This window comes from Apium graveolens, chromosome 11, assembly GCF_009905375.1.
Source record: "Apium graveolens cultivar Ventura chromosome 11, ASM990537v1, whole genome shotgun sequence".
Lineage (NCBI taxonomy): Eukaryota > Viridiplantae > Streptophyta > Magnoliopsida > Apiales > Apiaceae > Apium > Apium graveolens.
In genome coordinates, this window is record NC_133657.1 from 184,105,731 (window position 1) to 184,122,847 (window position 17,117).

At 31.6% G+C, this 17,117-nt stretch overlaps 2 protein-coding genes across 4 annotated transcripts; one reads left to right on the forward strand and one right to left on the reverse strand.

The window, feature by feature from the left end:
* The first annotated feature begins 3,932 nt into the window (after positions 1–3,932).
* On the forward strand, positions 3,933–8,716 carry LOC141697195 (uncharacterized). 3 transcript variants are annotated; one of them, XM_074501472.1, is made up of 15 exons: positions 3,933–4,194; positions 5,140–5,251; positions 5,507–5,619; positions 5,694–5,816; positions 5,899–6,071; positions 6,231–6,306; positions 6,965–7,051; positions 7,179–7,259; positions 7,346–7,378; positions 7,521–7,574; positions 7,667–7,708; positions 7,970–8,048; positions 8,143–8,213; positions 8,293–8,395; positions 8,479–8,716. In XM_074501472.1, the coding sequence occupies exons 1-15, from the start codon at positions 4,018–4,020 to the stop codon at positions 8,544–8,546; spliced, it is 1,392 nt and encodes a 463-aa protein (XP_074357573.1). In that variant the 5' UTR covers positions 3,933–4,017; the 3' UTR covers positions 8,547–8,716. The 3 variants fall into 3 exon arrangements, with proteins under 3 accessions (XP_074357573.1, XP_074357574.1, XP_074357575.1); XM_074501473.1 differs by having other exon boundaries at positions 8,527–8,716; XM_074501474.1 differs by having other exon boundaries at positions 8,530–8,716.
* A 623-nt stretch (positions 8,717–9,339) lies between these two features.
* Positions 9,340–15,522, reverse strand: LOC141697196 (protein SUPPRESSOR OF K(+) TRANSPORT GROWTH DEFECT 1). The gene is made up of 9 exons (XM_074501477.1): positions 15,340–15,522; positions 14,122–14,756; positions 12,730–12,835; positions 12,140–12,338; positions 10,520–10,588; positions 10,358–10,432; positions 10,149–10,247; positions 9,897–10,049; positions 9,340–9,717 (listed from the first exon to the last, which is right to left on the reverse strand). The coding sequence occupies exons 2-9, from the start codon at positions 14,591–14,593 to the stop codon at positions 9,592–9,594; spliced, it is 1,299 nt and encodes a 432-aa protein (XP_074357578.1). The 5' UTR covers positions 14,594–14,756; positions 15,340–15,522; the 3' UTR covers positions 9,340–9,591.
* Between the last annotated feature and the right edge of the window lie 1,595 nt (positions 15,523–17,117).

The following is a 17,117-nucleotide window of genomic DNA, read 5'->3' on the forward strand; positions in this document are numbered from 1 at the left end:
TAAACCACTGATCCGAGATAAATCAAATTTATATTAGACTAAGTAAAATTCATATCTTATTGATGTGAACTAAAAAATCAAATTTTAATTAAAACATAAATATTATTTTTATAAAAATACACATAAAATTAAAAAATACATTATACAATTGATTCAGACCAACACAAAACTAAAATAAAAATACAATTCGATCAACAAAAATAAAATTATATATACTAATTATTCGGTCTAAAATAAATTTTTCTTATTGATCCACACTTTAAAAAAATTAAAATTAAACTAAAAATAATTAGTTTAATTTGATTGGTGTATTAGGCATCGGGCTAAAATAAAATAATGTAAACCACTAATCCGAGATAAATCAAATTTATATTAGACTAAGTAAAATTCATATCTTATTGATGTGAACTAAAAAAATCAAATTTTAATTAAAACATAAATATTATTTTTTTAAAAAAATACACATAAAATTATCAAGAAAACTATATTGTTCAATCAGTAATATTGTCTTTTTCAAATATTTTTTATAAAGTTATAGTTAATCCATTAAGTAATCACCATACTAAAATAATATTTTTTAAGGTCCCAACATAATGAAGACATTATATTTTTACCCTCAATAAAATTATAATTTCGTCATAATAATATTCCATCTACCAATGTTATCACTTTAAATAAGTTTAAATGTTCTAAATTTTTTTGAACATATACGTCTATTAATATAATTATCATGAAGTAATATCATTTAAAGTTTTAAATAAATAAAATTAAGAATTGAATTCAAAATATTTTTAAAAAAATTATATAATATTAAAAAAATCTGTGCGATAATCGCACGGGTTTTAAGGTAAAATAATAATACTATCAATTCTCCTAAAAAAATCATACTAACGAACTTGGATAAACAAAATAATATTTTTTTTTATCCTGGATAAAAAATACATTATACAATTGATTCAAACTAACACAAAACTAAATTAAAAATACAACCCGACCAACAAAAATAAAACCATATATACTAAATATTCTGTCTGAAACAAAATTATCTCATTGATCTAGACTTAAAAAAAATTAAAATCAAACTCAAAATAATTAGTTTGATTTGGTCTGGGCATCGGGCTAAAATAAAATAATGTAAACCACTAATCCGAGATAAATCAAATTAATATTAGACTAAGTATAATTTGTATCCTATTATGTGAACTAAAAAATTAAATTATAATTAAAACATAAATATTATTATTATTAAAATACACGTAAAACTATCAATAAAACTATATCGTTCAATTAGTAATATCTTTTATTTCAAATATCTTTTATAGAATTATAATTAATCGATTAAGTGATCACCATGCCAAAATAATATTATTATATTTTTACCCTCAATAAAATAATCGTTATAATAATATTTCCCCTTACTAATACTATCACTTTAAATAAATTTAAATGTTTAACATATACGTCTACTAAAATAATTATTATGAAATGATATCATTTAAAATTTTAAATGGACAAAATTAAGAATTGAATTCAATTTTTTTAAAAAATATTATATAAATTAAAAAAAATATGTGCGATCCGTGAATCGCACGGATTTTAAGCTAGTACAATTAAATTGTGAAATGTTGAAATTATTTTACTGGTTGCTCTTCTATATATTTACTCAAATTATATCATCATTTATTTAATATTTTTAAAAAACAGAATACTGATCATATATTATTTTAACATTTGGAATACATTCTCTCAGTTTTTCTTAGAAATGAAAATTTTAGAGAAACAAAAAATGGAAAAATGGAAAAAATTTCTACAAGTAAACAAGCCCTTATTATTTTTTATTTATGTTATTGGATTTTTGAATACATAACTATTTTTTCTTTAAATTAGTTTGTTAGAAAATATTTTTCTGGAAATATTGTACCTGTAAAAAAAATTCCTTCTTTTTAAAATCCCCGTGAATGCAATGGGCCCCACTCATCGGGGAGTCTGCCTCTGTTTTTATGGCAGTTTTATATTTTATTTTTTTTAAACTATGCGTTATCAAACCTAATATTTTATTTACACAAGGGAAAAAAGTGGGCGGTACGGTAGAATATTAGATTCAAATTCGATTGAGCACCGCTGGGGCCACGGGTCCTCATATTTCTTCATTATCTTTTTTTTGTTAACTTATTTTTTCCTCAAAAAATTTGAAATCTACAAAAAAAAAATGATTGATGCAACTTTTATCCAACTAGATAAATATAAATATCTTCTGAAAAAAAATTATTTTGCAGAAATTCTTTACAAATTTTTTCATGTATTTTCTTAACATTAGTTTAAAAAATAAATCAAAATAAGTGAAGCGGATGTCTTAAAATAATTCAGAATTTGGAGTTAAAAATTAAATTAAAAAGGCAGCCGGAAGTAAAAGGTTTAACGTCGAATGGATTCCACGTTCTGGCACGTGACTTTTGCGCTTAAGCGCGTGTGCTCCTCCATCCTCTTTCCATATTTTGAAATTTCTCTACCACGTACTCCACCTTTTCTTCCAAATAACCGCCCTGCCTCGCGCGTGTATATTACTGCATTTTTTATTCCATAATTTTAACCATTTAGGTAGTTATAACTATTCACGCAGTTATAACTTATTAAAATATAATCAAATGGGATTGCTTTGGTTAAACATTCATGTTATGTTGTCAATAATTAATACATTAGTTATTAATAAATTATATTTCTCGTCTTAGATGATTGAATTATTATTTATTTAATAATTTATTAATAAATATAATAAGGTGATATGTACACACTCTTGATTTAAATATGCACATCTTTTATTAGAATTGAGATAAAATTATCCAATATTTTGAATTTAAATTTACACATGAGAATATTTTGAGCTTAATTATAAAAAGGGGCGCACATGTAAATTGAGGGTGTGCACGTATTATATCCCTAAATATATCACCGAGAAACAAGTTAAAAAAAATTATATCCTTATTTTATAATATACGTAAAGGGGATCTTATCCAAATATTTGATAATTATAGTTTCTAAACTGTCAAAATAATCTCAATCGTTGGATTATAAAGATAATATCATAGCCGTTAGATTATAAAATTAGATATAATAATAAAAGTGTAAATTGAATAGAATATAAGATTTAAACCAAAAGGATTTAGACATCCTAAATTAAAGAGAATAATGATAAAATATCTTAAGATATTCTAAATTAAATTGAATATAAAAATTAAATAAAAAAACTAGTCATCCTAAACTAAATAGTATAAAAATAAATTATCTTATTATATCTTATTAGAAAAAAAAATCTCTAAAATCAATTAAAAAATTCTTAATAAAATTGTGAATAGAAAATGATCACATTGTTATAATACTATTCAAACACGAGAATACGATACAATTTCCGAATATAATTCTAGATACGATATGATTAGAGGTTGAACCAATTATAAATATAAAAGTATTGTTCAACTAATCCTCAAATACTAAAATATGATGAAATAATATAACAGTAATATGATTAAATATTTTATTATATACAATTACAAAATATACATGACAAAAAAGTAATTAAATTCAACATCTATATATTTCTCAATATTTTCATATTTGTTAAAATACTATTGTAACAAACTATAAAAATTAATAAAAATATAAATACAAACATCAAAAGTAAATATACATACATTAAAAAATTCTAAAATAAATTTATAAAATTTTAAAAAATAAACAAGTAAATTTTAGAAACACACATAGGTTTATAAGCTAATTTTAATAAATTGAGGATCATACATTCATAAAAGATCACAAATTCATACTACCCGGTGCGTGAGCACGAGTACATGAACGCGTGTGACAGTTGTTAGGTGAGCAGCCTAGCCTATTACAAGAACCAATGATAAGATAGAAAACACAGGATATTTAAGTCCTTGTTTTGAGTTAAGGAAAGCATGCCCAAAAAACATAGCATATAAACAGAAAGTGATCGTACAACAAGGAAAGTGCAAGAAAGAAATGGGAGGTGCAAAAGAGCTGTTAAGGCCACTAATTCACTTACTATTACCACTTTGTTTTCATTGGATTGCTGAGGAAATGACAGTTTCAGTGCTTGTTGATGTTACAACTGGTGCTCTTTGTCCTGGTGACACCACTTGCTCTCCTGCTATTTATCTCAATGGCCTTCAACAAACTGTACTCCCCCCTTCTTCTTTCCCACTCTCTCTCTTTCAGATAATAATAATTATGTTTTTGTGTTTTCACTTTTTGGATTAATCTTAATGACTTTATATTTGTTGTTTCAATATGTGGGATTCTTTTGTGCTTATTGTTTAATGATACTGTTAACTAACTAGCTCATCTAAAATCCCAAGAGTCCCAGGTAGGTCACGATAGAATCATATTGACTCGAAAGTCCATTTAGGGGTCAATGACCGGCGTCCGTCTTTGGTGCATTAATTGCCTTTAGTGTTTATAGTAAATTGTGAGAATATTGAGGGCCACAGAGGGTCGAACTTAGTCCTCTCCCACCAAAGCTCTAACACCATGTTAAGTAACCAGCTCATTTAAAACCTTAAAGTCTTAGAAGAATGCCCCAATAGGATCATATAGTTAACGGACACTCTATAACCTATTTACAATTGTTGTATCCTGAAAATGACCTCGGGATTTTGGATATGAGATATGAACAAATGGTCACGAGTTGGACACCTATCCACCGGGACAATTCGGCTTCTTTTTTTTAATAATTATGTTAAAGCTTATTCAGAGACTTTTAGTAAAACCCTGGATTCAGTAGGGCGATGGTAGCTCAGGGTTATGAGAGGTGGTCTCGAGTTTGAATTCTCATACCCCTATAACTTAAACCAACATATTTTGATGTTTGAAGTTGCACTTATTAATTGGTTATGAATTGAACTGATACAGAGAAAATGCTTAAATTTATGAAAAGAATTCATCTGGCATTTTTCTATTATAGAATTTTTAATCAACACAATAAAGGCTCTTTTGGTATGAATAGCCTTATTCTGACTATGCTACTTCTGGAGTATATAAACTTCATAACTGTAGCAATTTCTGAAAAAATATGTTGATTCCTTGTTTTTGATGCATAGTCAATGATTTTTTACACGCTTGTAGGTTGTTGGAATCTTCAAAATGGTGATGCTTCCAGTACTAGGTCAACTTTCTGATGAATACGGGCGTAAACCCCTGCTCATCCTTACTGTGTCGACAACAATTTTCCCTTTCAGTAAGGACTTTTATGATTACTAGTTCACTATTCTTTATAATATCCTCAAATTACTTGTGAAACATTGCATTCAAACATCACTTTCCTTTTGCTTGTGCTGGGAATTGCGCCCAGTCCTAGGGTGATGTTTGTCGAATAATAATATATATCATACCTCCATAAAATGGCCATATGAAAGTGTCACCTCTGTCTTAATGAACTATTTAGCGCTGCTCGAACAGGCAATTACAAGTTCATTTTGTGAATTTCTTTCAGCTTTACTCATCATCAGCAAGTCAAGGGAATTTGTGTATGCCTATTATGTTCTTCGTACAATTTCATACATAATAAGTCAAGGGAGCATTTTCTGCATAGCGGTTGCCTATGTGGTAAGACTTTTCTGATATGCTACTGTTTTATGTGTCTAAGGGCACTTGAAGATTACTGGTTTTTTTCCTCTCAGGCAGATGTTGTTGATAACAGCAAGAGGGCTGCAGTTTTTAGTTGGATTACTGGTCTCTTTTCTGCGTCACATGTGTTGGGGAATCTCCTAGCACGTTTTCTTCCTGAAAACTACATCTTTCAGGCATGCTAATGGTGAAACTTTGAATATTTTTAGATAAGCATATGCATTCTCTTCTGTAATATGTTATTCTTGTTTGTTTCAGGTTTCAGTTGCTCTCCTGCTGTTCTGTTCGTTTTACATGTTTCTGTTTCTGGAGGAGACAGTTAAGCCAGGTCCAAAGAGGGAAAAGAGTTCGTCTTTCCTGCACGGGGTTTTGGAGGTTATTCAAGCACGATATACTTCAATGAGATATGCTGCGACCATTGTTGTTACAAGGTACTTTTAAGCTTTATTGTTTAATTGCCTATGTTATCATATAACTTGAGAGTTGAGAAATGTTTAAGTTATATTAAAATTTTGATTCTCCAACTATCGAGAGGAAATAAACTGTAATTTAACTCTATTAGTTCTGAGAAATTCTATTTTACTCCTCAGCCAAACACTAAAGAGCATATCGATTGTTTCATTCTTTTATGAATTGGGAATGTCTGGCATCAGCGCAGTCTTACTGGTGAGTTATACACCATCTCATAATGTTTAAATCTTTACCAATTTTTTTTTGCTAAGTATCTTTACCAATCTTTCTTCTCTTATTTTGTCTAAATTTTTTTAATAGGACTTCTGACACCATGCTTTTTATAAATAGTAAATACCAGTTTTCCAATGTAATGCAAAAGTGACGTTAATAACCTAATTTTGTTCTTATTACTCTAGCTAATGGCAAATTTTCTAGGAACCTCTTAAACCTCAAGGTGTTAGAGGAAGCTCCTTTCCGGGATCTCATATTAATATTCTAACACAAATAATGTTCAAATCTTTTCTTGGAGAACAGATAAGCTTGAACCGAGTAACTGATAATTTAAATATGTATAAATATTGAATTTCATTTCCTGAATTAAATAAATATCCTAAAATTATCTTTTAATATTTACCCCAAAGTATAGGTCTAAAGTAAAATACCTGCCCTTTTTATAAATTATGATTATCTACTTTTCCAACTGATATGGACTTGTTCCCAGATAGTGGTCCCACCTGTTCTCCCTAAAGTATAAATTAACTCAGAAATTTTTAAATACTATTCTTTTTCATATTTGTGAGCTTGCAACTGCTACAATAAAAGTCCTGGTTAAATTCGCGGCACAGTCACACCTTCCTTCTTCTTTTTCCAGTACTATCTCAAGGCGGCTTTTGGTTTCGACAAAAATCAATTTTCGGAAATTCTGTCGGTGGTGGGGTTAGGCTCTATTGTTTCTCAGGTATCCAGCTTCTCCTCTGTAGATTACTCGTGGTTTGAGATTTAAAAAGGTTATCTTTTAAATTCTCCTGTAAAACCATAAGTATATTTACTGGATAACTTAGATCCTATGTTACATTTTGTAAAAGTTGGCAGGGCTTCCTCTACTCAATCCGTGGTTAGGAGAGAAAGGAATACTTTGTGCAGCTATACTTGCGTCCATAGCTTATGTAAGTTGCAGTTATTAGGTAAATACAAGTCCTGCTCTAGATAATTAGACATCCTCATAAAAAGTAATTTCATTTACATATTACAGGCTCTGCTTTATGGATTGGCTTGGGCTCCTTGGGTATGCACTCTCCTAAATTTCATTTATACTAGCGAACTGATATGGAAGTAGAAGCCCTAATCGCTAATAATACTTGCAAAAAGTGGGTCGTGAGGGTAATATTTTGTTATAAATCTGTTAACTGCAAGTATATTTTTTTCAGGTGCCATACTTGAGTGCTGCATTTGGAGTCATCTTTGTCCTTGTTAAACCCGCTGTATGTTGTGTTTGTATTTATTAGTAAAGTTGCATCAATTTTAACTCTAGAAATTAACAAATTATTGTGTGTTTTACATTTGCTTTTAACAGACTTTTGCTGTTATATCAAAAGGATCAAATTCAACCAATCAGGTTTGTGAAGTTAAGATTTATAAATTGATCTTTGGTACCCATAAAATATCAACTTCGCTCTCTAGGTGACACCATTCTTATGCACATAAATAAATTTTTTAATAACAACTTTGCTCTGTGGGCGATGCCATTCTAGACCGAAAAAACACGCAACTGCAAAATATCAGAACCAACTAGAGAAAACAAGTACACACAATTATGAAGTCAATTCAAAATTTTAGCCATGATGAACCCGGTCAAAACTAAATTATCATCTCACAGGGAAAAGCACAAGGATTCATAGCTGGTGTACAGTCAATTGCAAGCTTGTTATCACCACTAGCAATGAGTCCGTTGACATGTAAGGCAACTGTTGCACTATATATAATTTAACTATCCGTAGCTAGTTACTCCACCTGTCCTAATTTGATACTCAATGTATGTTGCTCTCTTAGCTTGGTTTCTTTCTAGCGATGCACCATTTGACTGCAAAGGTTTCAGTATTATATGCGCATCATCATGCATGGTGAGTCTCTCTTTCCATCCCACATATGAAAATACTGTCTTTATATCTCTATATGAAACTTACCACAAATTTCTCTCAGGTCATGTCTTTATATTTTGCTTCAACGCTAACTCTGGAGGCACCATCAGATAACACATTAGAGGAGAATGAAGAAAGTATTGAAGCACCACTGCTATCACAAGGTTAATCTTGTTATACCATTACTTGGGTGTGTATATATATCTATATCAAGCTGCACAAGTTTACGACCAGAAAATTAATGCAGGAAGTAGAGAGTTTAGGATTTGCCAATTAAAGTTGTCTCTACATTTAGCAGGTGCAAAGGGCAATTGATAGGAGTATTAGCATGATAGGTAGGGAGGAATGAGGAATACATATGTAATTCATATAATGAAATGAAAAAAACAGCTTGTTTCGTTGTATCTCTCAATCTGCTGCTTAAATGTATCACGGCATGTAAACTGGTGAGCAGAATTATATTCAATTTTTGCCTATTTCACGAATGCCCCTGTCCTCTTGATAATCAACGTGTGCTATCTTCTTGATAGGAAGAGTACCTCAACTGAGGCACGAGAGTGTGATTATATACAATATACGAGAAAATCAAGTTTGTATCCAGAATCGCCCTTCACCAATTTTAGGTGTCCTAAAGAAAAAAGAATATAGCTGTGGGGTTCTTAAATACAAGCTTTACCTTAAATCGAGTTCTTTTCACCAAGATGCTAATGGACTTGTCACTTGTTCTACACTTACTCTGCACAGTGCATCCTTATATTTCCTCACCCTCGTCATCAATAATCAACTTTTTCTTCTTTTGAACCAATGAAGTTTTGAATCATTGCCTACATTCTTGCATACCATTAGATATCTCCGAAAAAGAGTTGGAACATGTAAAAATATTCTACTTAATCATAGGTGGGTTTGATGCAGCCGAGTATATCTTTTTCATGAATCTCAGGTTCAAATTTTGCCATTTTGGTAAACTATATTTGATCCACGGAATTAAAATGGCAGACACTTAGGTAATATTCATATTCCTTTTCGTAATGCAACAAGTTCAAATACTTGTAACTGAAATTTTGTAAACCAGAAAGGTATCTGATAAACATATAGTTCCCAGAGCATATATGTTAAAAACAAAATTGATCCATATATCCATCATCTATGCTTTACAAACAAAAATAAATATGAGTTTCTTTACTGTACATCCACATGAAATTATATTAAGCGCAAACAATAAAGAAAAACGTGATATACAGTTATAGCAAGTACGGCAGATATTATTGATCTGGTGGATTGAGCTTTGAAAGATCTTGTCTCATAAACAATATGATACAGGCAATCCAGCAAATTGACCTCGTCCATTTCTGGAAATAAATCAACCTTCTTCCCCGAATTCCTTGGTGAATCTCTCGTGCACTTCCAGATCTCCTTTGCTAACAGTCGGCTTTTGTTTTGCCAAAACTTTGTCAAAATCAGTTCTGCTAATGGGAGGTGGAAGAATCTGCAACAAAGTCAATTTTAGGTTAAATATCATGAGATACATCTAAAGTTTGAAAAGAGAGCCTAAACTTTACCTTGTCTCAGGAGTGCAGAAAAGATTTACTAATTATATATTTTGACCTATAAAAAAATGATGGTTGCAAGAAATCTGAATCAACAAAGATTACAATAATTTTATACCTGGGAAGCCAAGCCTTGTGCTGCTAGCTCCTGCATGTTGGTCTGAATAGCACCGGGTTGTCTAGGTCCACAAGGTATCCATGTATCAGAATCCTTTATGAAGAACTGAGCATCTTGAGTTTTACGTACAGGTTCAAAGAGCACTTCATTCACCTTTAACAGAGGGGACAAGTTCGGGTGGAATTTCTTTAATATTAGCCAAATCAGTCACACAGTTATAATGGTTAAAGAAGTTATACAGCAGGCACTTACACACACAGCTATATCTGAACCAGAAAAACCTTCTGTTTTCCGAGCTAGTTGCTCAAAGTCACGCTCAGTTAAGTTGTGAGGAGTGTCTCCCAGGTGAACCTGATCATTGCCAACAAAGGATGGGAGATAATTATATAAAATATTCAGTTAGAGGCATCAATCACTTATCTTATCATTGTGACGAAAGTGCACAGAAATTGTTAAATTACCTTAAACATGTGCTGCCTTGCCTTTAGATCTGGCAGGGGAATGTAGATCCGTTTGTCGAATCGCCGCCTAATGGCCTGTTAATTAAAATTTTATCGCATTTTGATATGAAGCAAAAAATAGGTCCTCATAGCAAACAAGTATTACAAGATCTAGAAAATCACCTGGTCCAAGGCATAGGGAGTATTAGTTGCTGCAAGAACCAGAACCTTCTCATCGTGGCTTCCAACACCCTGAAATATTATAAGATAAAGGTCTAGATCACATTCAACAAAGCTTATGAATGACAAACGATTTCGGACAAGTAGGAGGACTCAGATTCATACTGAACGAAATTATTCAAATTTATTGTCAGGGAAGCTAGGTGATTTATAGAGTTTAGGAGACTAAAATCCTGTACCAGACCAGGTTACATTAAATGCTACAAATAGAAAATTCCATCTATCACAATCAATACATTTTCAGAAAAGTGATAAATTCACCACTTTAACTATCCTACCTCCCCCAATTTTGTGTTCTTGATAGGGGCTGTAACGAACAGAGCCATTTGCAAACAGAACTAGAGTTCGGCACATTTAAGTGAGCCTGGCTCAGTTCACTATTTAACGAAACCTGAGCTTAAACAGGAAAATGTGTGCGATAAGTAAACAAACTCGAGCGGAGCTTTAAAGCTGGTATCCAACCAGCATAAATTGCCAGGCTGGCCCAATTTTCGGAAAACACATTCATGCCTGCCAAGAAAGCCTATGACCCCCCCCCCCAAAGACTTATCGACCAAGTAATAAGGCTTTCGCATGGTGGTGGGTCAGGAAATTTTTGCTCTAAGACGACTGAATGGTAGACCTTTTTCTCTTTACATGCTATGCACTCTCCTGCTGCTAGGCCAAGTCCTTGAGATTTTCCAGGTCACAGCTTCTTCCCCCATAGTCTGATGTACAGGGAGTCTTGGGACCAGGAATGAAGTGTTAATACAGAAGAGTGTCCTAAACAAAAGGCTTGAGAAATTGTTTTTCCTAATTGTTCTGGACCTTCAGTAAAGTGAAGAAGCAGCCACTTGACTCCACTAATATCGGAATCTTAAAATCCACAATAATTCTTTTATGTATTGTTATTCAATAGAGTTTGCCTGCAAAGCTGATATATAACAACTTTTTTATATTTATAAACAAATTGTTGTTGCTTCCATTTTTGGAGGGATTGTGCCACAAGCAAATATATCTTTTACTATGCATCAGGTAAAATATATCAGGGATTGTGCCATTGAAAAGTCCAATATAAGTTATTGACTCTAAGAAGTAAGATACATTAAACTATTAACTAAGTCAAGTTCCACATATATGGCTTCTTTATTTTCTGCAAAAACTTATACGCCAATAAAAGTTTCAATTGAATTTAATGGAAAGTGTTTTTAAATGAGATAAGAATGGAACAAGAGATAGTGCAAACATCTCCAAAGTGAAGAACAAAACAATAATATTTTAAAAAGAACATGACCCAACAAAAATACTAATCAGATCAATGAACAATGCACATGACTAATTTGTAATATGTCAGTAATCATATTGACAATTGTCTGTCATAGTTAGTATGGAAGCAGAAGCTAAAAACAGATTTTGGGACTTTGCAATCACCAAATTTTGCAGGCAGAAACTAGAATCACATGAACAAAAACAAAAAGGTTAGTCATAGTAATATATTCTACCACAAGTATATAGCTTTAACAATATTACTTGGTTGCAATTTACGTGCAAAACAGTTTCACTGCTATTGGAAACAGGAAATACCTGCATCTGTACAAGAAGTTCAGTTTTAATACGCCTAGATGCTTCACTCTCATTGCCTTCACCTCGTTGACCAACTAAAGAGTCTATTTCATCAACGAAAATAATTGAAGGAGCGCTATCACGAGCCATCTGGAAAAGATTTGAAACAAGCTTTTCACTTTCCCCCATCCATTTTGAAACAAGATCTGATGAAGAAATGCTGCAAGCAACAAAAAACAAAAGCTGTTGGTCACTTTTGCTAGTTCGATATATTTGCATTTGCTTATAAGCAAACACTATGTCCGAAAGGCAAACACATTAGGTTCCAGCTATCATTAATATATTCAAATTAATCTAGAATTTTTCCAAACTTGGCAAGGGAACTCCAAAGTTTTGAATTGAAAACCTGTCTTAGTGTCTTGCATCATCAATTACATCCATAACTAAGAAGAATAACATCATACAAGTAATTATTCAGATATGGAGAAAACAAATGATTTGCATTACATGAACAAGTTTCACATAAATTCTGTACCTCTTCATACATTAATTAAGAGAAGTGATAATTTGTGCATTTTTGTCAGAATATCAAGCTGTAGAGAACATAATACCTAAAGAAAGTTGAATCTGCTTCAGTTGCAACAGCTTTTGCTAAATATGACTTTCCTGTCCCGGGTGGACCATATAAGAGAAAAGCCCTCCATGGTCGCCTTTTTCCTAATAAAAAATAGAAGAAAATCCAATTATCAATCTCAAGATGGAACCGCGCAACAAAAAACCCTAGACACTAGCAAGTACATACATATAGAATAATTACAATATAAAAAATGTAAAAACACCAAGCATCATGGCACTGTACGTTCCTCTCTCCAGCACAAAAATGGTGCCAGACAAGAATTTATGAGGTAGAAAGGTATAGACCGATGTTTAAAGCCTAAAACCACAATATTTAATCAATAAAATATCGATTAATTAGTAATTTCAAATACCACTTTGTACAAGAGTCTGAAACTGATGCAGTAATATAACATATAAATTAATTCCTTATTTCCGTTCCTCATCAGAAACCTACTTGGATAATGAGTCATACTTCCCTCTGACTCCAGATAACTACTTCTAATTCTTCACCACAAATGCACTGCTTATCATCTAACACAAATTTAGTGAGCTCCTAACGAACTCTAATTTAATAAATCATAATTACAATTGAGAAAACTTCAGCTGAGGCTAAATAGAAAAATAATAATTCCATAAACAACACAGGGCTGTGGGTGGAAGATAGATACAGGAATGTCGGCTGTGCTGCCCACTAGTCTCCTAAACAGTACAGAAATGTGGGTGGGAGATAGATATTGATGGGATTCAGAAGAGCAATGTACATTGTTTCCATTCAAATTTTACATTTCTATTAACTCGACCTAACTAGTATTATTAAACCCCCGCTTCAAATGCCTCCCTCGAGTCTAGGTGCAGCCAAAAAGTCGGGTGTTTTCATCGTGATGTGCAGGCTAAATTATATATGATAGATAATTAAATAAATATAACAGAAAAAATATATGTTCTCATCAGAACTTATATGATTTATAGTATTGACATAAATAGAACTAGTAAGCATCTACACAAAGCTGATCTTCCTAGCATTATCCAGAAATTTCTTTTACAGCATGTTACAAGGAATTAGGTCCATCAAAAGTATACGGAATAAATTATACTCAAAGTTTAACAAACTGATGTTATATTCTGCAGTCACGAAAACATGTAGTCCATCTTATCTATTACCATTACGCGATGTTCTTTGGAGAGGGTTTTAATATCGGTTTTCTTTCTAAGCCAATTTTACTCTTATTTTTGTTATACAACACAATGCAAATAAAAGCTGAATGTAAATATATACGAAATGGCAATTCAACGTAGATATGTCTATTTGACATCAAAATCAAAAAGATAATTATTCATTAGGAAATAGTAGAAAAAGAATCAAGTAACAGAAGCTAGTTACTAACCTGTGAAAAACTGTGGAAATTTGACAGGCAAAATGACAGCCTCCTGCAATGCCTGCTTGGCACTCTCTAGACCTGCAACATCATTCCACTTCACATTTGGCTTCTCTCTAATAATTGCGGAATTAAGCCCAGACCTAAGCTTAGCTTGCTCCGCGTCCTCCCCATCTCCACCTTCACCATTCTTCGGTTTAGTTTTTGGTCTTGCTGCCACCGCAGCATCTCCATTAGACGAAGGTGCAGCCCCTCCATTATCAATAACCTCCCTAATTTCCTCCGCCCTCCTCAAATACTCAGTAAATTTCTGGGTAATAGCTTCCTTGACTTTGGGATTCTTCTCATACTTCAAATGAGTCCGAAAATATTCCAACCCATTCATATAAAGTGAAAACGCCTTGGGATAATTCCCGGCCTCATCTTGCTCAACTGCTTGCTTTATATAAACTATTGCTTGCTCTTTAAAATTGCTATACATCTCTACTCAGATAAATCACATAAAACACAACCAATGCTATTCCTCAAACTCTCTCGAACACTCAATATTATTCCAGTTTACAATAGTTTTAATATTTCAAAAAAAACCTAAAACTCTCAGAACTTTATCTCCGATGTCATCTCACCTTCAGAATTAAATTACCCTGTACAAATTCAAAATCATAATAAGTCATTTAAACAGTAAAACAACAAAAAAATCATAAAGGTCACATCAAAACAGTAAAATTATCGTCAATAAACAGAATGTACTCTAATCTCTTGATCAACTAATACAAAATTTTACACTACAATTGCGAGTACACATCCTTGCTCTATAAATTTTCTATACGCCTCAAGTCAAATAATATCCACACAAAACACGATCAATACTAATCCTCAAAACATCTCCAAAAACCCGATAAACATACTAAAACTTGTCCCGAAAACAAAACCTAAAATTCTCAGCACATGATTATCTGTTATCATCTTCAAATCTCCTTTGATCAATTTACGCCATCGAAAACCGATAAATTTCACATAAAAAAACACTTCAATTCATCCAAAACAGAGTCAAAATATAGTTTCGATTAATCGAAAATATCAGATCAACTATTAACAGTAAACAAACTGATCTAATCCTCAAAATTGTGTGTGTGTTTAACAGAACCTCAATTAACAGCAATTGATTAAAAATATATATAGATACGCGCGAGATGTAGAGATAGAAGAAGAAGTAAAAAAAGGTACCTTGAAAAAAGCGAATAAAAGAGAGATCGGGGAAGAGAACGAATAAGAAGGAAAGGGTGTGATTGGCTGCTACGACGACAAGTAGAAGAAGATTTTTGATCAATTAAAGCGGAAAATTAATAAAGGGGAGGGTTTCGATGTAGTTACCTCCTCCAATTGCACCGCTTGAAAGGATACCTCTTTGACTTACGATTCTTCTAATCTTATTAGCCCCTTTTTCAATTTCATAATTAATTTTATTATTATATATATATATATATATTATAACTTTAATAATATGTTCCTTATATGATTCAATCTTATTTTATTTGAATAATAATTTTTAAAATTATATCTAGCGATTCTCATCAATCTGATTTGACGGCTCTATATTGAACGACCAAGGACCAACAACCAAATCTTTAATATTCTGTATTTAATATAATAGTACTAGTATCGATGCATAATTGTTTTTATCATTATATACTGTAAAAATAATCTTAATATATTGATGTTGAGATTTGAACCTTATATTCTTGGGGGTATTGAACTGGGATTTTAAGATTTTTTTCATTCATGAAATCTAAGTGTATTCAACTAAGATTTTTAAAAATGTGTTAGAATTTTATGGTATTCAACTAGGATTATAAATTATGCTATAAAATCTGGTGGTATTCGATCAGAATTTTAAATTATGCTTAAAAATCTGATGGTATTCAACAGAGATTATTTAAAATCAATTAAAATCTGATATATTTTTTTGTACTTCATAAAATGATGGATTTTTGTGGGATTGTTCAATCTATTTTATAATTTTTGAAATCCCGCCATAATTCATGAGATTTTGAAGAATTGTGTTTAAATCCCAAAAACTCTTCGTCAACTCTACGACACTATAGGATATTTTATCTAGAATCCACGTAAAATCAAAATCAGATATAATCCATTAAAATCCATGGATTATATATAATGTATCAAAATCCCAGTTCAATACACCCCCTTAGTATAATAATTTTACAATGCATAACGATTATTTTTATCATTATATATTGTAAATTATAAGTTTAATATATTACTAGTAAGATTCGAACTTTGTATTTTTTGTATAATATTTTTTTTTATCGTAGATAACCCGACCCGCAGCCGCTACCCTTCGGATGCGCACCGGGTAAAACCTTCGGGCTCACGCAATAGCCTGCAAACCATGTGAACCAAGATAAACCACATTTAAACGACAAGCTTTGGCTCAAGAGACATACTCATAAATTTTCCTACCGTGGGATTCGAACCTGTGACCAAGAGTATAATTATCCCCTCTTTAACCAATTGAATAAACTCTTGCGGGCTGTTTGTATAATAATTTTAAGATTATATCTAACGGTTCTCGTCAATTTGATGATCTGACGATTCTGAATTGAGTGACCAAGAATCAACAACCAAATTTTTAATATTTTGTCTTTAATATAGTAACATAGATTTATAAGTGACTCATATTTTGTTATTTTTTCTTTTAATAAATTTCACTCTCTCTGTCCCGTAGAGATTGGTACGTATTTTAATACTCATATAAATTATATAATAACATAAATAATTTTAAGGTTTTATTATTTAAAATAAAAATTTGATGTTTAAAGTTTAATACAAAAAAATTGAAAAATAATTGTGGAAGTATACTTTATATTCACCTTAAAATATGTGCATGCATATAATTGAATGGGACGGAAAGAGTATGAGTTAAGCTAGACGGAGATTACCTTTTTTGTGGAGTCATCCAATCCATATACGTTTTTGAATTAAAA